Source organism: Arachis ipaensis, chromosome B10 (assembly GCF_059453495.1).
Source record: "Arachis ipaensis isolate K30076 ecotype BB chromosome B10, ASM5945349v1, whole genome shotgun sequence".
Taxonomy (NCBI): Eukaryota; Viridiplantae; Streptophyta; class Magnoliopsida; order Fabales; family Fabaceae; genus Arachis; species Arachis ipaensis.
The window spans coordinates 106,564,795-106,586,094 of record NC_142435.1 but is presented as its reverse complement, the minus strand read 5'-3'; the positions used below and the strand labels follow the sequence as shown (position 1 = coordinate 106,586,094).

The 21,300-nt window shown below is 39.9% G+C and overlaps 3 protein-coding genes and 2 pseudogenes across 7 annotated transcripts; 4 read left to right on the top strand and 1 right to left on the bottom strand.

Moving 5' to 3' along the window:
- Positions 1-1,030: 1,030 nt before the first annotated feature.
- Positions 1,031-2,737, top strand: LOC107620813 (GCN5-related N-acetyltransferase 3, chloroplastic). 3 transcript variants are annotated; one of them, XR_015907449.1, is made up of 5 exons: positions 1,031-1,570; positions 1,757-1,815; positions 2,019-2,147; positions 2,227-2,283; positions 2,368-2,450. XR_015907449.1 is itself a non-coding variant. In XM_021113831.2 (4 exons), exons 1-4 carry the CDS (start codon positions 1,070-1,072, stop codon positions 2,516-2,518), a joined length of 768 nt encoding a protein of 255 aa, XP_020969490.2. In that variant the 5' UTR covers positions 1,031-1,069; the 3' UTR covers positions 2,519-2,737. The 3 variants fall into 3 exon arrangements, 1 of the variants encoding a protein (XP_020969490.2); XR_015907450.1 differs by having other exon boundaries at positions 2,019-2,155; positions 2,368-2,399; XM_021113831.2 differs by lacking the exon at positions 2,019-2,147 and having other exon boundaries at positions 2,368-2,737.
- Positions 2,738-3,563: 826 nt separating this feature from the next.
- On the top strand, positions 3,564-4,034 carry LOC148581212 (3,9-dihydroxypterocarpan 6A-monooxygenase pseudogene; annotated as a pseudogene).
- A 3,060-nt stretch (positions 4,035-7,094) lies between these two features.
- On the top strand, positions 7,095-7,815 carry LOC148581211 (uncharacterized; annotated as a pseudogene).
- Positions 7,816-15,055: 7,240 nt separating this feature from the next.
- On the top strand, positions 15,056-16,433 carry LOC107623487 (uncharacterized). The gene is made up of 2 exons (XM_088509190.1): positions 15,056-15,619; positions 15,774-16,433. The coding sequence occupies exons 1-2, from the start codon at positions 15,163-15,165 to the stop codon at positions 16,283-16,285; spliced, it is 969 nt and encodes a 322-aa protein (XP_088365316.1). The 5' UTR covers positions 15,056-15,162; the 3' UTR covers positions 16,286-16,433.
- Positions 16,434-16,465: 32 nt separating this feature from the next.
- LOC107623486 (alpha/beta-Hydrolases superfamily protein) lies at positions 16,466-19,699 on the bottom strand. Of its 3 annotated transcripts, none has more exons than XM_016325766.3 (6): positions 19,300-19,699; positions 18,542-19,025; positions 18,075-18,408; positions 17,811-17,909; positions 17,584-17,704; positions 16,466-17,310 (listed from the first exon to the last, which is right to left on the bottom strand). In XM_016325766.3, the coding sequence occupies exons 1-6, from the start codon at positions 19,541-19,543 to the stop codon at positions 17,096-17,098; spliced, it is 1,497 nt and encodes a 498-aa protein (XP_016181252.1). In that variant the 5' UTR covers positions 19,544-19,699; the 3' UTR covers positions 16,466-17,095. The 3 variants fall into 3 exon arrangements, with proteins under 3 accessions (XP_016181252.1, XP_016181254.1, XP_016181253.1); XM_016325768.3 differs by having other exon boundaries at positions 18,542-18,912; positions 19,300-19,676; XM_016325767.3 differs by having other exon boundaries at positions 18,542-19,020; positions 19,300-19,654.
- Positions 19,700-21,300: the final 1,601 nt, after the last annotated feature.

The following is a 21,300-nucleotide window of genomic DNA, read 5'->3' as shown; positions in this document are numbered from 1 at the left end:
CCGATCTAAACATTGTCCACTTGATTCGATTCGGAAGAATAATCCAAATTGCTCTTATTCAACGGATTTGAACTTGAATTATTCATTGTTTTGATACAGAAGAATAATATGCTATTCGATTTAGAAAATAATACAGTGTTAGATTTCAAAAATACAAATGCAGATCAAAATTAGAGGAAAACACAATAAAATTAAAAAAAAATGAAAATCTAAAGAAAAAGAGATAATAATAAAAAAACATAGAAAAATCAGAAAAAAAAAAGAAACTTCACATTAAAAAAATGAAAAAATGATATTTTTATTAAAAGTCTGTTATAAATAAGTAATGCCGCATGTGAAAGCAGTTCACTTAAATGCGGAGCATTATTTAAAAGGGGAGTGCTAGGGGAACAATGAAAATTTTGAACAATATGAACAACCACCAATCAAATGAAAATACACTACACCTTAATTTAATGCTTCTAATTAAATTTACTCTTTTAACCCTATTAATTCACATTGTTTACACATTGTTCAAAAATCTTATTGGTTATGTATACTTTTCCTATTTAAAAAAAGACTAGAAAAATGCTCAATACACTTAATCATTAAAATTCATTAAGAATTAAACGTTTCATACTAATTTAGATTATTGCTCTATAAATAATTACAATTATGTTTGGTTTAGCATTAGAAAGAAAAAAGTACTAAAAAATTATTTGATATAAAAATATATTTTACTAATTTTTATATGTTAATTTTAATTTTAATAAATAAATATTAATTTTATTATAAAATTAATTAATAAAATCTATTTAAATATTTAAATTAAAATAATAAAATAATATAAAAAATTTATTTAAATTAATATTTATTTTAATAATTTTTTATTTAAAAATAATTTTAAATAGTATAATTTATTTTATTATAATTTATTTTAATATAAAAATTACCAAACATAAATATTCTAATATAAATTTATTTTTTATCAAAATTAAATTTATAAAATCAATTTTATGTTTATAAATGGTAATCCAAATACACACTGCAACTACACTCTGCCTATCCAAAAGCTCAATAGTCAGAAACAATGGGAGTGGCAGCAAACGCACCGTTAACAATGATGATAGAGTGTTCCACCTCCAGAAATTCCACCATGGAACTCAAATGGCTCAGAACTACAACAACAATAAAATCAACCACCAACAAGAACCTTCTCTTTAGACCACCCATCTTCCCAATTTACATCTCTACTGATCCCCACCACGTCGATCCTCTCCGCCTCCGTGACCTCTGCGGCACGTGCCACCACTCTTTCCACAGGTTCCCAAGCCACGTGACAGAGGATCAGCCCCTCCTTGTCGACACTCGCAAGCTCCGCATTGCTCTCTCTCACAGCGCCGTCGTTGTCTCCGTCTTCTGCAAGTCTCACCACGTTCTTGCCGCTGCTGATAGTGGTGACGATGGAAGTTTTGGGATGGACGATTTGGTTGAGTGTGTGACGCCGGTGACTCCTTCCGACGGTGAATTGGTGGGGTTTGGGCGTGCCGTTTCTGACTGCGGCCTCACTGCTTCAATTTATGATGTCATGGTAGCACCTGCAAAAATAAATAAAAAAGATGAGCTTTACCTGTTTGATAAAATGCCCATGCGCTGAGTTCGATGGCAATAAACACATAAAAGAGTTGTAACATTGGGTTTTTGATTATTTGTTTTTTGGGTACTGGGTTAATTTGGTTAACATGTATATGAATAAACGTGGTTCAATGTCTCGCAGGTTATTCCATCCCTGAGGAGAATGGGAATTGGAAGGGTGATACTTAAAAGAATTGTGAGGTATGCAAGGCCAACAGGCCATTGTTCTTCTCATGATTTAGCATTTACTTTGCTGGTTCCTTACCTTGTTTTGTTACGGGCTTTCAACATGTAATCTCAATCCTGAAGCTTTTGCCATGTTGGAAATGTTGGTATAAAATTTCACTTCAATTCATGGTTGTCTTTTAGCATTTATGTTTTGATCACATTCACATGTCTTGGAGGTTGTGCACTTATATATGGATTGCGTGCTGCGAAAAGATGAAAATAAGATACTTCTCTTTTCCCTTTTTTTGGCCTAAACCTTGGGGAAAAAAGAAAACATATGAAGTTGGTTGTTAAAGACTTAAAAAGTAAGACGGTAATAATTTCACTTACTTTTTGGTTTACAGATCAATATTATACGTTAGTTAATATTGCATATTTTTGCAGAATGCTTATAAATAGAGGTGTTTATGACATAGCAGCCCTTTGCACCGAGAACGAGAGGTTTCAACTTTCCTCAACTCCTCCTAGAGTGCACAATCTTATTCCTTTGTGAATAGCAAGTTATGTCCTCAATTTTTTACGCAGGTTGTTTTTTAAGGCATGTGGATTTGGGGGTGACATTTTAGGCTCTACAACCATGATGTACACCAGAACTGCTTCATCTACTGCCGAGGAAGAACTAACCTTTACACGTGCGGGTAGAAAGCTATTGTTGATTCCCCCTCTTAAGTCTTAAGGGACCATACGAGTCTTCAAGAACAACATGAACAGTGAGTGGAATCAGGACACACACTGCTCTACAAGAGGTTTGATAAATAGGTGTCTCCATTGAAAATTTGTAAATGCTAAATATACAAAAATTGTTGCAGTTTCGTTGTAAATGTAGAAACATGATAAATGGATGAATACTCTCTTTTGTAGAACATCTGCATATAAACACTCTTAACTTTCCAAAGTTCTTTATTTTTAATTTTTTATTTTTTTTATAGCAAATGGAAAATAGGCGGTTAGCGTAAAATTGGGAGTAACCAAAATTGGGAGTAACCGTGCCAATTGTGACTTAGTTTAATTGCTAATCCTTATTTTTCAAATTTTAATATCTGAAATTAAAAATAATCTGATTTATGATTTTAATTTTATTTTTTTTCTTTTTTCCATTGTTCACATGGTTTATTATTCTCATACTTTTTTTTTTATCTATAAAAAGAATTTGAGTTTTTTTATTTAAATTAAATAAATATAAAATTTATGAAAATGCATAAAGTATAGTATAATTACATGAATACACACTTGAATTTCAAAAATTGAACCCATCTCGGGACTTGATAGAACATGTTGGTATGAGTTTGATCATGGTGTTATTTCAGTTGGTTGGATTGTTAAGAATGTTATTTTCTTTAGGTTCCAAAAGTATTTATATATTTATAAATAAAAATTTTAAATTTTTATTTTAATAATAAATTAAAATTAATTTTTTTTATAAAAAAGTTTTTTTTTATAAATAATGAGGAGGTATATTTGTTTTTATTGAAATAAATTAAATTATTAAAAGTATATGAAACCAAAAGTTTACCAGCCAAAAATTAAACAAAATCACATTAATTTATATTAATAATTAATTAATTTTAAATTTTTTAAAATCAAATTTTAAAAAATTTAAAATTAATTAGATAAACCTAATTAAAACCTACAAAAACCTTTCTCTCCTCTCTTACATTAACCTACCTAACTCCAACAATCACACAGACCCCTCTCTCTCTCAACCCTCTCCGCCTTGCGTCATGGCTTCCACCGCTGAAGCCGCCAGAAAGTTCCTCAAAATCTACGAAACCTCCTTCTCCGACCCCCCAACACACAAACCGTACGGATCCTATTGGAAGTTCATGAAGAAGGTGTGCATGTTGGAGCTCCTGGGCGGCAAAATGCTCCACCAGCTCCTCCACGTGAGGCAGCAAGAGAGGAAGAGGTTCCTTAGCGATTTGGCGAAGAAAGGGTTGGCCGGTGAGGCCGTGGATATTGGGGCAGAACTCATGATGCTGACCAACAACGTGATATCGATGATGACGATGAGGCAGAAGAGTTGTTCTGAAAGGGGAGGAGAAGCGGAGGCGCTGAGAAAGGTGGGGGAGGACACGGTGGAGCTGAGCGGGAAGTTCAACGTGTCGGATTTCTTGTGGTTCATGAAGGGTGTTGATATTCCTCAGATCTTCTTGATGATGAGTAGGGGGAATGCGCATTTCGTTCTCCTATAGTTTGGTGGATATTTAGGTGCCGTTTTGATGATTAAAGAGACCCTAAACTACACACTTGATCTTAGCTAAAATTGAATAATTACAGAAATATAAAAAAAAATATTCATTTAGTATGAAAAAAAATATCCTAATACTTAACAAAAGAAACATCTAATTATATTTTAGCAAAAATAATTAAATATCTATAAAATTTAAAAAATATATGAAATTCTTAAAGAAATAAAGACATTCACATTTGCAATACAAAAAAATTCGAAAAATATATAAAAGAACATCCATTTAGTATGAAAAAGAAACATTCCGATACTTAGCAGAAGAAACATCCATATATATTAACTCGTAGAAATTTTGGATTCACCCAAAGGTATTTGGCTAATTTTTGGCTAATACCCTTTTGGTTCCCTAGAATTGCTCTTATTAATTAAATTATTAATTAAATATACTTGTATTATTATAAGTACTAGCAAATTATTATATTTAATTATTTATACTCATATATTTGATTATTATACTCATATATTTGATTATTTATAATTAAATTATTTATGATGATTTTAAAAGAGTATTATATTTAATAAAATTATTGTCTCTTAGATATTATTGTCAATATTGTGTGATATTATTAGATTAATTTTATATTATATAGATACTATTTTACCATACCAACATAAAAGATGACATTATTAGATTAAGTATGCGCATAAAGTGTAGCCAATTTATTTTTATACACGCATGACTTAATTAAAGTCATTTTTAATTAATTTTTCAGTACTTATAAATAACTAATACAATAATACAAGTGTTACGATGGGTAACCGGAGATGGTGGGCTGGACTTGCTAGGTTAGCCCAATCGTCTGAGGAAGGGAGCCTTTAAGTGGGTCTGCACCTTGGGGGCCCCTGTCCGACTTGTGAGTATGAACAAATGGGGGGTGGTACCTGCAAAGACACTCCGATGCCTAAGTCAGCAAGGGTGTGAGCAGGTCTAGAGAGTATTGGGACTTAGTGATACCTGAGAAGAGTCAGTGTATTTATAGCGGTGAACCCATAACCACCGTTGGTGTAGTTCCGTTATTCATGGGGAATAACTGTCCCTTTATCTTAGAGAAGTTGAGATATGGCTCCAGGAAGTGGGTAGAGAGATTTTAGGGGCAGTTACTCATTTGAATGGGTATCTTATCTGCCAGCTAGTCTTCGTCCCGACTTCTTTAGAGCAAGTCGTGATAAGAACCGACTTCGTGGGGTGAGGGTCAGTATAGAGCGAGGCTTAATCCTTTGGATTAGGCCTTTCGTTTGGACCTGGGCCTTATCATTGGGCTAGGGTATGAATAGTGCCCCTACTCGAGCCCAATTTCTTTTAAAATTTGGGTTCGAGTATTCTACTCGGGGTCGTAGCCGACTTGTTGGAGGACCGACGTGATGGCCTAAAATCGACGTGACTTTTCGTGACCTTTTGGTTCTGACAGTTACGTCTACTCAAACGTCGCGTCCGTTAGGGATGTGCGTAGGTATTGATGGTCTTGGTAACGGTGCGTCTTTATTAATGACTGCCCCGTTTTTACTATTGTGCCCCTAACGTACTTATAAATACCTTTCCTCTCTTTCCTTGTTTCGTTTCTGTGATTTTTCAAATTTCCTTTTCATCTGTTCGTGCTGCACTCTTGTGTTTGAAGGCTTTTACTTCCTCCAACCCTCATTTTCAGATAAAGGTTAGTTTTAGTTTTTTCTCCTTCTGTAACATGCTTTTCTATTTGCATGCCTTTATTTTGTAGATAGGTTGGTTTGTAGACTTCCGTTTAGTTCCGTATTCCCTCCCTTTAGAGACCGTGTTTTTTTTATTTTCCTTTTCCTTTTTCTTTGTAGGTTTTCGTCACCTTTTTAAGAAAAGAAAGAAAATGGCTTCCGTAGATGTTCTTTCTCAGTGGGTTGATGTCACGGTCCTAGGGGAGGAACCTTCGGTCGATACTGAGTTTATCACCCATCTTCGTACTCGCCACAGAATTTGTACTTCTGAGGAGGACGAGCCGAAGTATGAGTTGGTAGTCCCGGGTCCAGAAGACCGGGTTTGCTTCGGGAGGGCCAGTGAAGCGGTCCCTCATTTTTTCTTTATGTATGAGTGTATGATCACCCGTTTGGGTGTTTTTCTTCCTTTTTCCAATTTTGAGATGTCTGTTTTGCGTCACTGCCGAGTTGCTCCCACTCAGCTTCACTCCAACTCTTGGGGTTTTTTGAAAATTTACCAATTCATCAGCCAGGCCTTGGAGTTTCCGACTTCTCTGAGGGTTTTCTTCTATCTCTTCCATATGACCAAGCCCTTCAGTGGGTTGAATAATAAGCAACAGTGGGTGTCTTTCCGAGCCATTCAAGGTCAGAGAGTTTTCACCCTTTTTGATGAGTCCTTTCATGATTTCAAAAACTATTTTTTCAAAGTTCAAGCAGTAGAGGGTCACCACCCCTTTTTCTTGGATGAGAGTGCTTCTCCTCGCTTTCCTCTATACTGGTTGGAGGCCTCCCCCTGTGAGAAATATGGTCTGGATGACCTAGATGAAGTGGAGGCGGCCGTTGTGAGGTTCCTCCGAGAAGTGTGGGGGAGGGCCCCATATCTGGACACTAAGAAATTCTTCCAGGGGTCTCCGACTTTTATCCAGGCGCAACTAGGTAGCTTTTGTTTTTCTAATTTTACTTCCGACTTGTGATTTCTTGTACCGACTTGTTTGATTTTTTGTTACTTTCTTGTTTTTGCAGAGATGGCGAAGAAGAATGCTCAGCAATCTTACCAGAGAGTCCAGGAGGCCAAAGCAAGGTCTCGGGCCAGGACTGGTGGCTCCAAGGCGGTTATCTCTCCTCCTCCTCCTCCTCCTCGGAACGTTGGGACTCCTTCCCAGCCCATTGTGATTTCTTCTTCAGCTTTCTCTCAGCCACCCCCTCCGCCCGACCTTCTCCTGAGCCCGAGAGGAGGAAGCGCAAGACTTTAGAGTCTGTCTCTTCTTTTGAGAGTGAGGTTAAGGCGGATGCCCTTGCATTCGTCTGAAAGTACATCTACCCTCATGCTCATATGAGAATGGATGATGTATCTGTTCGGAATCACCTTACCTCTTTGGTTGAGGAGAGTCTCAGGGCGGCGGGTGTTTGTGGTAAACTCTTAGATATTTTTGAGAAGGCTCCTCTCAGCTCTTTGGATTCAACCTCGAAGGTTGAGGAGCTGGAAGGAAGGCTTCTTGTATATCAAGAGCATGAGAGGGGGTTGAAGGAGGAGGTCGCCAAGCTGAGGGAGGAGAGAGATGGCCTTCGGGAGAGGGAGAGGAAGTTGCAAGCCCAATGCAACATGGAGGTGGGCTTGAGGAAAACGGCGCAGGACAGCTACCAAAGTTTATTTGAAGATCTTGTGTCTGTAAATAATGATTTGCTGAATTCTCGGAAGGCATATACCGAGTTAGAAGACTCTATTGCCGAGGCTGCCGAGGAGGCTTGGAGGATCTTTAAGGAGCAAGTTGGAGTTATTGCTCCTGACTTGGATCTTTCTCCTTTGGATCCTGACAAAGTTGTCCTTGACGGTGCCATAGTTGATCCCCCTGCTCCCATGATCGTTTCCGAGTCAGAATTGAAGACTCGGGGGGCAGAGGATCATTGAGTCCCCTCCTCACTCAAAGGACGCTCCGAGTTCTTCAGCAGTTCCTCCGACTTCCTCTTCGTCTCCAATGGATGCCTCTCTCCCTGGTCCTGGTGGCGCTCTCCCTGACTCTGGTGGTGGTGATCCGTCTACTCCTCTTTCGAAAAAGTAATTTGTTGGCTATTTGGGGGCCCGGCCTGTGGGTCCCCCCTTTTTTAAACTTTTATTTGTGTTTGGTGCTGTTTGAACAATTTGCTTCTGGCCTTATAAGGCCGTAAACAAAATATTTAAAATACCCTTTTTTAATAAGGGTTTAAGTTAAAAATAAATATCCTTTTTTGGATAAGGGTTTAAGTTACCTTATGCGTGCATGCTTTTTGATAGTGATTTTTCAAACCCCCTTGATCTTTTTCTGAAAAATCTTTTCCTTAGCTTGTCTGTTTTTCTGAACCTTTTTGTTTTAAGGATTTTTAGGACAGCTTTCTGACCTTTTCCTGGGTTTTTTCGATCTCTTTTGTTTATTCCTCGTACTCAATTTTGTTTTATTGAGTTTTTATGACTTAGGCTACTTTTGTGAGTCATTTTTATTTTACTCGGTTTCCTATCTCGACTTATGAGTCGGAATGTTTCCGAGTTTATCATGATCAACCTCTGTAACCTCTTTACACCGACTTGTACCTCGTCGTTTTATCTTGACGACCATCTAGGTCGGTTCATGGGATTTTCACGTTTTGTCAAGCTTAAGTCGGTGCGTTTCGTCAAAAGAAAGAGAAAACAAAAAAGGAATTTATAAGAGATATTTGTAAGATGAAAAAGATCTTTATTAACTGGGGAGGTACCTTATTGCTACTAAGGGTTTTTGACAATCTATTTCCCTTAGCCTCTACTATGATGCCTCGTTAAAAACCCTTCTCCAGAAAAAACCCTTTAATTTTTGGGAAAAAAATCATGAAGTTGGGAAAAGAGTACATCAGGGAGTAGAGTTCGCTTTTAACTGTAGTACCTTTTCATATTACAAGCATGCCACGACCTCGGTAACTCGGTTCCGTTCAGGTCGGTTACTTTATAATAACCTTTTCCTAAGATCTCATTGACTTTGTATGGTCCCTTCCAATTTGCAGCGAGTTTTCCTTCCCCTGATTTATTGACTCCAATGTCGTTTCTGATCAAGACCAAGTCGTTCGGGGTGAATGCTCTTCGAATGACTTTTTTGTTGTACCTTGTAGTCATCCTTTGCTTCAACGCTGCCTCTCTTATCTGGGCTTCCTCTCGGACTTCGGGGAGCAAGTCGAGCTCCTCTTTGTGCCCCTGTACGTTTTCGATCTGGTCATGAAAAATTACTCTTGGGCTTTGTTCGTTGACTTCTATTGGTATCATGGCTTCTACGCCATAGACTAGTCGGAAGGGCGTTTCTCCAGTGGCAGACTGGGGGGTTGTCCTGTAAGCCCATAGTACTTGTGGGAGCTCTTCGGCCCAAGCTCCTTTTGCATCTTGTAATCTTTTCTTCAGCCCTGCCAGTATGACTTTGTTGGCTGCCTCGGCTTGCCCATTGGCTTGCGGGTGCTCCACCGAGGTGAACTGGTGTTTGATTTTCATACTGGCTACTAGGCTTCTAAAGGTAGAGTCGGTGAACTGGGTTCCATTATCTGTAGTAATGGAATGGGGTATCCCATATCTTGTGATGATATTTTTGTAGAGGAACCTCCGACTTCTTTGTGCGGTGATGGTGGCCAATGGTTCTGCTTCTATCCATTTTGTGAAGTAGTCTATTCCCACGATCAGGTATTTGACTTGTCCTGGCGCCTGGGGAAAAGGACCTAGCAAATCCATTCCCCATTTTGCAAAGGGCCATGGAGAAGTGATGCTGATGAGCTCCTCCGGGGGAGCCACATGGAAATTTGCATGCATCTGGCATGGTTGACACTTTTTCACAAATTCGGTCGCATCTTTCTGTAAGGTCGGCCAGTAGAATCCAGCTCGGATCACTTTCCTAGCCAATGACCTTGCTCCGAGATGATTTCCGCAGATCCCGCTATGGACTTCCTCTAACACCTCGGTGGTTTTTGAGGTCGGTACGCACTTTAACACTGGTGTTGATATCCCCCTCCTGTAGAGGATATTTTTCACCAAGGTGTAGTGTTGTGCTTCCCTCCGGATTTTCTTGGCTTCTTTTTCTTCTTTCGGGAGGATGTCGAATTTCATGTATTCGACCAAGAGGTTCATCCATCCGAGGCTTAGTCCGACTACCTCAAAGACTTCTTGCTTGTCTTTTTCTTTTACTACGGAGGGTTCCTGGAGAGTTTCCTGGATCAGGCTCCTGTTATTCCCTCCTGGCTTGGTACTTGCTAACTTGGATAGGGCGTCTGCTCTGCTATTTAGATCCCGAGTTATGTGTTTGACCTCAGTTTCTGCAAAGCGCCCAAGGTGTTCCAGAGTTTTTTCCAAGTACCTCTTCATATTTGGGTCCTTTGCCTGATACTCTCCACTTATCTGGGAGGTCACCACTTGCGAGTCGCTGTATATCATCACCTTTGTGGCACTGACTTCTTCCGCTAGCTTCAATCCAACAATCAAGGCTTCATACTCTGCCTGATTATTTGAATCTGGGAATTCAAATTTGAGGGAAACCTCTATCTGGGTTCCTCTTTCATCCACCAATATTATGCTTGCACCGCTTCCTGTTTTGTTTGAGGAGCCATCTACATAGAGTTCCCATGTAGTTGGTTTTTCCTCTTGGTCTCCCGCGTATTCTGCAATGAAGTCGGTGAGGCACTGGGCTTTAATCGCCGTCCGAGTTTCATACTTCAAGTTGAACTCGGAGAGCTCTATTGCCCATTGAACCATTCTCCCTGCAACATCCGTCTTTTGGAGGATTTGCTTCATGGGTTGGTTCGTGCGAACTCTTATTGTGTGAGCTTGAAAGTGAGGCCGTAGCCTTCGTAAGGCTACTACTAAGGAGTAGGCAAACTTCTCTAGTTTGTGGTACCTTAGCTCAGGGCCTTGTAGAACTTTACTGATGAAATATACTGGATGCTGACCTGCCTCGTCTTCTCTTATTAGGGCCGATGAGACGGCCTTGTCTGCTACAGATAGGTATAGGACGAGGTCTTCTCCAGCCATAGGTCGGGTCAGAATAGGAGGTTGGCTCAAGAATCTTTTGAACTCCTGGAACGCCTCCTCGCATTCAGGAGTCCATTCGAACTGACATCCCTTTCTCAATAAGGAGAACAGCGGAAGGGATTTTAATGCTGATCCTGCCAAAAATCTGGAGAGGGCTGCAAGACGGCCATTCAGTTGTTGGACCTCTCTTAAACAAGTCGGGCTTTTCATCTCTAGGATAGCTCTACACTTATCGGGATTTGCTTCGATCCCTCTTTGTGTCAGCATAAGTCCTAGAAATTTTCCTGCCTCTACCGCGAAGGCACACTTTGCGGGATTTAGTCTCATCCCGTGTAACCTTATGGTGTCAAAGACTCGTGAGATTCTGACAAGAGGTCGACTTCTTTTTCGGTTTTCACCAGCATGTCGTCGACGTATACTTCCATTAGGCCTCCAAGGTGGGAGTCGAACACCTTATTCATCAACCTCTGATACGTGGCCCCTGCATTTTTCAGTTCAAATGGCATGACCACGTAGCAGAAATTAGCTCTGGGTGTGATGAATGATATCTTCTCCTGGTCTGGCTCATACATCGGGATTTGGTTATACCCCGAGTAGGCGTCCATGAACGACAAGTATTGATACCCCGAGCTGGAGTCTACTAGGGTGTCAATACTTGGCAGTGGATAAGGGTCCTTGGGACAGGCCTTATTTAAGTCGGTATAGTCGACACACATTCTCCATTTGCCATTTTATTTTTTGACTAGCACTACATTGGCTATCCATGTTGGGTACTTGACTTCTCTGATGAAGCCGGCTTCAAGGAGCGCCTGTACTTGCTCTTCTACTACCAGGGCTCGTTCTGGGCCGAGCTTGCGTCTTCTTTGTTGTACAGGTCGGGACCCCGGGTAGACCGAAAGCTTGTGGGACATGAGCTCGGGGTCTATCCCAGGCATGTCGGAGGCCTTCCAGGCGAAGAGATCGGAGTTATCTCTTAGGAGCTTAGTCAACCCTTGTTTTAGGGTTTTCCCTAGGTTGGCTCCTATGTGAGTATTTTTCCCTTCCTCTTCGCCTACCTGTATCTCCTCGGTTTTTCCTCCCGGCTGTGGTCGTAGATCTTCTCTAGCCCTTGCACCTCCGAGCTCTATTGTGTGGACTTCTCGGCCTTTCTTTCTCAGGTTTAGACTTTCATTGTAGCATTTCCTTGCCAATTTCTGGTCTCCCCTTACCGTTGCTATCCCCGCTGAGGTCGGAAATTTCATACAAAGGTGGGGAGTGGATACTACCGCTCCGAGTCGATTAAGGGTAGCTCTACCGATTAGAGCATTATATGCTGACCCTACATCGATGACTATGAAGTCTATACTCAAAGTTTTTGATTTTTCCCCTTTTCCAAAAGTGGTGTAGAGGGGCAAAAATCCCAGTGGCTTTATTGGCGTGTCGCCTAATCCGTACAAGGTGTCGGGATAGGCTCTTAACTCTGTTTCATCCAACCCTAGTTTGTCGAAAGCGGGCCTGAAAAGAATGTCCGCTGAGCTTCCTTGGTCTACTAGGGTTCTATGGAGATGGGCATTTGCTAGGATCATAGTTATTACCACTGGATCATCGTGTCCAGGGATTATTCCTTGCCCATCTTCTTTTGTGAATGAAATGGTAGGGAGGTCGGATGACTCTCCTCCGACCTGGTAGACTCTCTTGAGATGTCTTTTGCGAGAGGATTTGGTGAGTCTCCCTCCCGCAAACCCTCCTGAGATCATATGGATATGTCTCTCCGGAGTCTGCGGTGGTGGGTCTCTTCTATCCATATCATCTCGCTTTCTCTTTCCATGACTGCCCGACCTTTCTATGAGATATCTGTCACGCCGACCTTCTCTAGCTAGCTTTTCTATTACATTTTTAAGGTCGTAGCAGTCGTTTGTGGAGTGACCATATATTTTATGGTACTCACAGTAGTCGCTGCGGCTCCCCCTTTTTTATTTTTAATGGGTCTGGGGGGTGGCAGCCTTTCAGTATTACAAATCTCTCTGTATACATCCACTATAGAGACCTTTAGAGGAGTATAAGAGTGATATTTCCTTGGTCTATCGAGACCGAGTTCTTCCTTCTTCTTGGTTTCCCTCTCCCTTTCTTTTGTTGAGGGAGGGTGCCCAGGTCGGCAACTTAGGTCTCTCAGCTTAGCATTTTCCTCCATGTTGATGTACTTTTCGGCTCTTTCCTGTACATCGCTTAGGGAGGTGGGGTGTCTTTTAGATATGGACTGTGAGAAGGGACCTTCTCTAAGCCCATTGACTAACCCCATTATGACTGCCTCTGTGGGCAGGTCTTAAATCTCTAAACATGCTTTGTTGAACCTTTCCATATAGGCTCGTAAGGATTCTCCGACCTCTTGCTTTATTCCCAGGAGGCTTGGCGCATGTTTCACTTTGTCTTTCTGGATAGAAAACCTCATCAAAAACTTCCTTGAGAGGTCTTCAAAACTGGTTACCGACCTTGGGGGGAGGCTGTCGAACCATTTCATCGCTGCTTTCGACAAGGTGGTCGGAAAAGCTTTGCAACGCGTTGCGTCGGAAGCATCAACCAGATACATCCGACTTTTAAAGTTGCTCAAGTGATGCTTTGGATCTGTGGTTCCATCATAGAGGTCCATATCGGGGCTTTTAAAGTTTCTTGGAACCTTTGCCCTCATTATGTCCTCGCTAAAAGGATCTTCCCCTCCCAGGGGCGATTCTTCTCTATCGTCACGGGAGTTCCGACCTTTGAGGGAGGATTCTAACTTTAAGAGTTTTTTCTCTAACTCTTTTCGTCGATCCATCTCCTCTCTTAGGTGCTTTTCTATCTCCCTTTGTCGTTCCCGTTCCTGTTCTAGTTGTTCCAAGCGACTTTGGTGGACATGAACTAATCCCATAAGTTCAGTTGCGTGGGACTGTCCGTCCTTCTCCGATTCACGGCCTTCAGAGGAATTCACCTTCGGGGTTTTGACTCCGGAGGTACCCTCTCTGTGTTGATCGTTGGTTTCCTGGCGGAGGGTTAAGTCCGCGTCGTTATTTCCGGTATCCAGATTCTCTTGTTCGGAATCTGTTTCTACGTGACCCTCCTTAGGGATTTGTCCGCCATCACTGGTTGATCTCTCGGGTCCCCGGCAACGGCGCCAATGTTACGATGGGTAACCGGAGATGGTGGGCTGGACTTGCTAGGTTAGCCCAATCGTCTGAGGAAGGGAGCCTTTAAGTGGGTCTGCACCTTGGGGGCCCCCGTCCGACTTGTGAGTATGAACAAATGGGGGGTGGTACCTGCAAAGACACTCCGATGCCTAAGTCAGCAAGGGTGTGAGCAGGTCTAGAGAGTATTGGGACTTAGTGATACCTGAGAAGAGTCAGTGTATTTATAGCGGTGAACCCATAACCACCGTTGGTGTAGTTCCGTTATTCATGGGGAATAACTGTCCCTTTATCTTAGGGAAGTTGAGATATGGCTCCAGGAAGTGGGTAGAGAGATTTTAGGGACAGTTACTCATTTGAATGGGTATCTTATCTGCCAGCTAATCTTTGTCCCGACTTCTTTAGAGCAAGTCGTGATAAGAACTGACTTCGTGGGGTGAGGGTCGGTATAGAGCGAGGCTTAATCCTTTGGATTGGGCCTTTCGTTTGGACCTGTGTCTTATCATTGGGCCAGGGTATGAACAACAAGTATATTTATTTTTATTGAATTAAATTAAAATATTAATTTAAATTATAATCATCTAAATTTTAAATAAAATATTTTTATAATTTTAAAATTTAAAATTATTTGAATTAAATTGAATGAGTACAAGTCACCAATTCATGTGTATATTTCGGGTGCTACCCATATCTTATTTTTGCATGTATCTCGGGTACTAAGACTCTATTTAACTCTTCTAACACAGACTGAGGTCTCAGTACTCGGAATGTGTTCAATTTTCAGAATCCTTCAGTAACCGGGATATGATTAATTGTGTATTTATATTATTACATTGTAATTTATGTATTTTCATAAATTTTATATTTATTTAATTTAAATAAAAAACCCAAAGAATTTGCATATTAAAATTGTTTGTTAAGCAATCAAAAATAAGTTTATCAAATTAAAGTTGGCGTAAGTGATATGATCTTTACATGCGTACTTTTTAATTGTTCCCAATGTGTATACGTAAACAGATTCCTCTATGCATGTGATGTGATGCACTTAACAGGAAATCAAGAGTCGGCAAAAGGGTACCCTCTAATGGAGCTTAGGAATAAGAATTTTCTCATCTCAAAGTAAAGCATGCACATTTTAAATACAGCTAAACGTGTCCATTTTCATCTCTCTTTTCTCAGTTTCTGAGCAACCCATATCTAAAGAAGTTTACAGGGGACAACATCCATTTCACATCTCATTATTTCTTCTCTGTGCACTCTATATGGGGATTACTTGGTTGGAGGTGTGCTTGATATCTGCTCATGGACTTCAGCATTCAACGTCACTGTGGAAGCGTCAATGGTTTGCTGTTGGGTGGATTGATTATAACAGCAAATATTGCACCAAGGTTGATGATTCTGAGAATGGGAGTCCTGTTTGGAGAACCATATTAACCATTCCTGTTGATGATTCGGTACCAAACTTCCGAGATTCGGCACTGAACGTGGAAGTTTACAGTATCGAGCCCATCTTCCTCATGGAAAAGCTTCATGGTTCAACAACGGTTGTTCTCAGAGAGTTTCTTGACAAGGAGGTAAAGGATTCTGAGGAGTCACAGCTAAGGCATGCGGAAGTTCGGAGCTACCAACTTCGTAAGAAGAATGCTAGCAAACCAAGAGGTTTCATTGATATTTCAATCCGTGTCCATGAGGTAAAAAAAGAACCAAAATCCCAGTCAGGTATGTGAATTATTTCACAACCCATAGACAAGAGTTTTTCATTTCAGCTTCACTATAGCTTCTTCTGCATTCATGATCTTTGGCTTCTCTTATTTCAGAAAGATCTTAATTCATCAATATACTCGTGCAAAACATTAAGTTTTCCATTTTGTAGGTGGCAAAGGAGGAATGGTGCCCTTAAATGGTGGCAATAATACACACTTCTCAAAGGGAGGATTAGGCCAAGCCTATCCGCAAAAACACCCCCAATATTCATACCATCAGGAAGAAAATCATGAAGAGAGAACCGTACCTGATTTCCATTCAATGCCATTCCCTGCTATAAACCATGCTGACCCATATGACGGTGAACCGAGCTACGATGCTGTAGCTGGACCAAGCAATGAACAGCTCGGAACTCAAACTCCTCCACCACCACCCCAACTCTCCAATGGTGGTTATATTCCCACTTTTCTCACAAGAAATGATTGTCTGCCCCCAAGGTACACTGACATGCCACCACCAAGGAAACCTCCCGGTGGACCAACAACACTTGCAATGGAGTTAGGTGCTGGGACGTTAGCAGCCGGTGCTCTAATATTTGGTGATGATTTTATGTCAGGATTTGAAGTTTCTCCAGGCTTAGGGGATGATTATCTTATTAAAGAGATCAATCCTCCTTTCTGAACAATCATTAAGGGGTTATTTCATGTAATTTTATTTGGTTGTACATAGCTAAACAAGCAGGCCAAATGGCCATTCCATCAGGATTGTAAATAAATTTTACATTATTGGGATCAACTCTGTTAAAAATAGTGCTGACTGTCATTCATAATAATGAAAGTTCATTTATTGAAGTTTCTCTTAGTAACGGGGGATGTTTTCTCTCAGAAAGAAGTTGCTAAACTGCCACTGTTTAGAATTCATTTCAAAATCAAATAGATAATTTGGCTAATGCTTGTTATTTGTTAATGGTAAGTCTTGTCAAATCCGAGGAGTCACTTATATTTGGCTCACCGGTCATATGGTATAAACGAAGATCATTCAGAAAGACAAACACAATGAAGATTTATTCAAGTACTATCGCAGGCTAGAACCTATGGATCAAGATCCTCTAAAGTGAGAAAGTTAGTAAAATGATAAAGTAAAGAGTTTATCACTCTTAAATTAAGATAGTGGGCCACACATTTCAGGGAAGTTACAAAATCAACAGTGATTAACCCCTCACTTTATCACTTTACCATCTTCTTCACTTTAGAAGATCCAAATTCAGAACGTATAATGGAATATGAACTCATTACTTGTTGCTTTTTGGAAATTTTCCACTTCCAAGCCTTTACTAGCCGCTAGAATGAGGTGACCATGCTTGAGAACTTAAATAAGAGCATGCATCATTGCTCCTTCGATAAATCTTCATTCGTCTGTTTAATTGCCTTTGGTGTTTGCTCAATATGGATCTTGTGTGAAAGTAAAGTAGGAAGCCAAGTAGTTGAATTTTCAAGTTATAGTTTGTAGATACTGCTCATTTGAATCAGTCACTAATCGCTTTAGAAAATTTTCAACAATTGAAATAAACTCCTCCACCTTTTCTTCGTGGGGCAAATGACCGCACTGCTTAATTATGGCGAACGATGCTCCTGGTATAACGCGCGAAAGTCTCTCAGCATTCCATGAAGGAACTAGCCGGTCCGTATCTCCGGTGACAATCAGTACTGCTCATCCAAACAGTTCATTCATCAGTTATATTCTCAATATCCAACTCATGGTTTTGTCAACTATGTAGCAGGGTAGGCATATGATTCAAACTAGAAATAAAATATGTACCAATTCATTTGCCTGGTTTACAGAAAATCTCTATCAACATTGATTGGCACATAACAGCTATATTCTATCAAAGTCAACTACTTCATGATCCAGATATTACCTTTGAGGACTAAACTAGGCAAATGAAAGTGGAAATAATACAATAGGACTAGTGACCTAACCTGGACATGAGATGTCATTAAGTCTTTGAGAAAGCGATGGTTTTGTCTTGGATTCCTCATCCAGAAGCATTGCTGCAGTGAATTCAACCAGTGCCTTATCCCAATACTTAATCCTCAATGGCTGCATTCATCGCCAGCAACCAAATGAGCACGACTATTGAGGTTAGGGGGAAAAGAAAAGACAACAATGGCAGATTAAGAAATACGAAAATCCCCAGTGAGATTACCTTCGTATAACCACTAAGGACATCATCGGAGACCTGCTTTGGATCATACCATGCATTTCGAACAGCAGAAGTACCAAACTTATTAATTGCCATTCTTACCTGAGATTCATGAAATGAAAAGGAAAAGGCCATTTGATAGGCAATTAGACCAGTGACAATGATAAATTACTGTTAGAGTCTGTTTCAAAGGATTGCAACGGCAAGGGTCGCATGGCACAAATGTAACAAAGATGGCATTGAATTAGCCATAAACAAGTTTATTACCAGCATTATAGCTACAGAAGAACGCAGGATAGCTGATACAAATTTCCTATACAGAGAGTTAAGCATATTTATCATTCCTCTCATCATCTTTGCTATTGCATTTGCAATGAACTTGGCAAAGTTGAACAACATGTTGTAAAACTCAAGAATTGGATTTTGACTGACAGCATTGCTCTCTTCTTTCATTTGGTTATCTTGTCTTGATGGATTTTCTTTAACAATCTTGGGCTTAGTAAGTGGTGCAAAAATTGCCGGAGCAACAAGGATCAGAGCAGCAACACGTTCGGGGGCTTCAAAATATGTATTAACTGCCACAAGTGAACCAGCAGAGTGCCTGACAATAAATATATGTGAATTTTATTTGGCTAGAATGCATGAATATTATTCGATGTTAAAGAAATGGAAGAAATCAACCTGATATATCAGAAAACAAAGCAACTTGACAAAATAAAAGAATATTCACATACCCTACTAAAATTGCCTTCTCAGCGTTCAACATATCAAGAAAGTACAACGTAACAAGCACTGAGAATGCCATTGAGTATGGATTTAGAGGTTTTGCATCTCCTTTTCCTGAAGAAAGATGTTTTGATAAATCCACCCTTGATGTCAATCCAAATGCTGGCCTATCAAAAGCAAGAACTTTTGAACCAGTAACCTCTGCCAAAGGCTTCATGACTTGTTTCCAAGAGAAAACCGAGGCTCCGAAACCGTGCAACAGAATCATGGGGAAACCAGGCTTCTTGATTTGATGAGAAACACCATGATTCTGGAATGCACTCTGAGATTGAGATTCAGCAGCATCCTGTATCTTGTGGTGAATTTCAACTCCTTGGAACTGACAAAAACAACTATCATTATCAGCTAAGAGCTTTGGGTCCATTAGTTCGTCCTGATCTAGACCAGCTATACCCTCCTTTTTCTTCTTCACTCCCACATCCAAAAACTGCTCTGAAGACATGTGATTCACTTCAACACAAACTCAATCACAAATAATAATTTGTCCACAACAAAATAATCCTGATAACTAAGTCTTCCCTTAATGCTGGGAACCAAACCAATGCTTAAGTAAAGAAGGGGAAGGAATTTGAAAATTGACCATTGAAAATTCTACTCAAATAATAGGAAAGGAGAAAATAAACACGCAATATGCAAAATAGGACATAGAAGTTCGATGAAGGGAAATTAAAAGATGATGGCGAGAAAATAACGGAATATTCAGCACCTGAACCGCCAAAGGAAGGAGATGAAGAAGCAGAAGAAGCAACAACGAAGGTACAGTCACGATGATGATGATGATGATGATGATGATGATGAGTTGCATAATTTGGAGCGAAAGCGGCCAATTTTAGAGGAGAAGCACCATGGTTTTTATGTATACGCAAAAAATATGAATGTGTAGAGTTAAGAGTAGGAATTGAAGGGGCAAGAAACCCCAATTGCCCACAAAAGACTCCAACTTTCATCATCGTTTACTCATTCAGTGTTTCTCCCTCTGATGGGTTTCGGGCCCTTCAACTTCTTGTTCCTCTCTGCTTCTCTTTGAATTATCAGTACTTACTACAAAGACCTTAAGCTTGGTGTGCTTTAATGTCTTTGCATAAACGGATAATGTAACCCCCAACTGTCTTTTCTTTATTGGTTTAATTACTTTGTTAGTAAAATAATTTTATCAAATTTTTAATTAAATCTTTATTAATTGCTGTTTTCAGAAAAATATAGTACTTCTAAATGATTTGCTTCTAAAATATTTTATAATTTATATCATAAAAAATAGTTAATAAAGATAAAATTAAATTTTTTTATTTAATATATATATTCAACTATAAATTTTTAAACTATAAAAATGTAATAAATTAGGTGAAGCTTTCCTATGATATTTTGTTTTTCTTGTAATTTTTCTTAGTAAAAATAAGATTTTATTTATGATAAAATAATAGTCTAATAAGACATTAACATAATTAAAGAAAAGCTAAAAAATAAAATGCAGTTGAGACTTATCACCACTAATAATACAGAGAAATAAACAACGTTAATAAGAAAGGCAAATGCTATAGTATGGATTGAAGGAAATATCTAGAGGTGTGGATGCCATGTGCATGCATCTCTTGGACGACACCTGTGGTATTAGATAGACTTGGACAATCAGTGCTCCTGATACAAGATGGAAAAAGAGAGGCTTTTCAGATGTAGGTCATGTAGGGGTGCAAAGAATTAGTTGCTAAGTATCATTGGTAATGGAAGGATGATGTTAAACAATTTTTTGGGAGAACATAATTGGTGGGCCAATAGAATTTTTCGGCAGTGTTGGGCTATGCAAGTTGGGCCTTATTGTTGAGTGAATGATTGTTTTGTATTGGCCTTTGTTTAAATGAGAGAGTAGCCCAAGCGAAAGTTATTATGCGGATCCAGTACCAAAGAACAATTTAAGATGCGTAAGAGTCATGGTGATGAAAACCGTCGAACTGGGCGGTTCGGCCGGACCGGTAACTGGCCGGTTCGGATAAAACGACGCCGGTTTTTAATTTGTTAAAAAAAAAAGAAACAGATCCAAGTCATTCCCAACCCCCCCTTCGTGACCCAACCCCCTTCCCCCAATCATTCATTCATTCATGCACTGGAGAACGCAGAATGAAAGAATCCGTAGCCGCCTAGCCCTTCCATTGTTGCCGCCTAACCCAGGTCGTCAGCGCCGCCGCCAGTCGCAGGTCCTCAGCACCGCCGCTTCTTCTTCCATCGTCGCCGCCTAACCCAGCTTCTCCAGCGTCACCGCCTAACCCAGTAACTCGGCAGATCCTCTTCGACTCTTCATCTACGCTGGCTTCTCGGCACGGACCCAGGTTAGTGGCTTCTCATCTTTATCTTCACGGAGGGTTTGGTTTTCTTCTTAAATTTTTGTTCTATTTTTCTTCAAGTCTGCTTCGGTCTTGCTTTGCATGTTGGTTCTGAAGTTTGGTTCTTCAATTCTTCTTCTTTGGTCTTCGGTCTCGGTTTGAAGTTTGATTCTATCTTGTATTTGCCAATTTGGATGTATGGTTTTGAATGCTTTGTTACTCTGTGGAAATTTGTGTGTATGGTTGCTAATGGTGGAAACTTACTTTGTTAGACAAAATTTACTCTGTATGGTTGTTAATGGTAGAAACTTAGCTAATGGTGGAAATTTGTATATTGTTGAAGGCTTTAGGCAGAATTTGAATGTGTCTGAAGTACTTGGATTATTGAATTT

What these genes read in the sequence shown, in the direction of transcription:
- LOC107620813 (XM_021113831.2), top strand. Translation starts at nt 1,070, where the DNA reads ATGGGAGTGGCAGCAAACGCACCGTTAACAATGATGATAGAGTGTTCC. An exon ending in CTTCAATTTATGATGTCATG is followed by an intron (nt 1,571 to 1,756) that starts GTAGCACCTGCA and finishes AATGTCTCGCAG; the next exon opens with GTTATTCCATCCCTGAGGAG. An exon ending in ATACTTAAAAGAATTGTGAG is followed by an intron (nt 1,816 to 2,226) that starts GTATGCAAGGCC and finishes ATATTTTTGCAG; the next exon opens with AATGCTTATAAATAGAGGTG.
- LOC107623486 (XM_016325766.3), bottom strand. Translation starts at nt 19,543, where the DNA reads ATGATGAAAGTTGGAGTCTTTTGTGGGCAATTGGGGTTTCTTGCCCCT. An exon ending in TCCTTCCTTTGGCGGTTCAG is followed by an intron (nt 19,026 to 19,299) that starts GTGCTGAATATT and finishes ACATGTCTTCAG; the next exon opens with AGCAGTTTTTGGATGTGGGA. An exon ending in TAATGACATCTCATGTCCAG is followed by an intron (nt 17,311 to 17,583) that starts GTTAGGTCACTA and finishes TTGGATGAGCAG; the next exon opens with TACTGATTGTCACCGGAGAT.
- LOC107623487 (XM_088509190.1), top strand. Translation starts at nt 15,163, where the DNA reads ATGGGGATTACTTGGTTGGAGGTGTGCTTGATATCTGCTCATGGACTT. An exon ending in AGAACCAAAATCCCAGTCAG is followed by an intron (nt 15,620 to 15,773) that starts GTATGTGAATTA and finishes TCCATTTTGTAG; the next exon opens with GTGGCAAAGGAGGAATGGTG.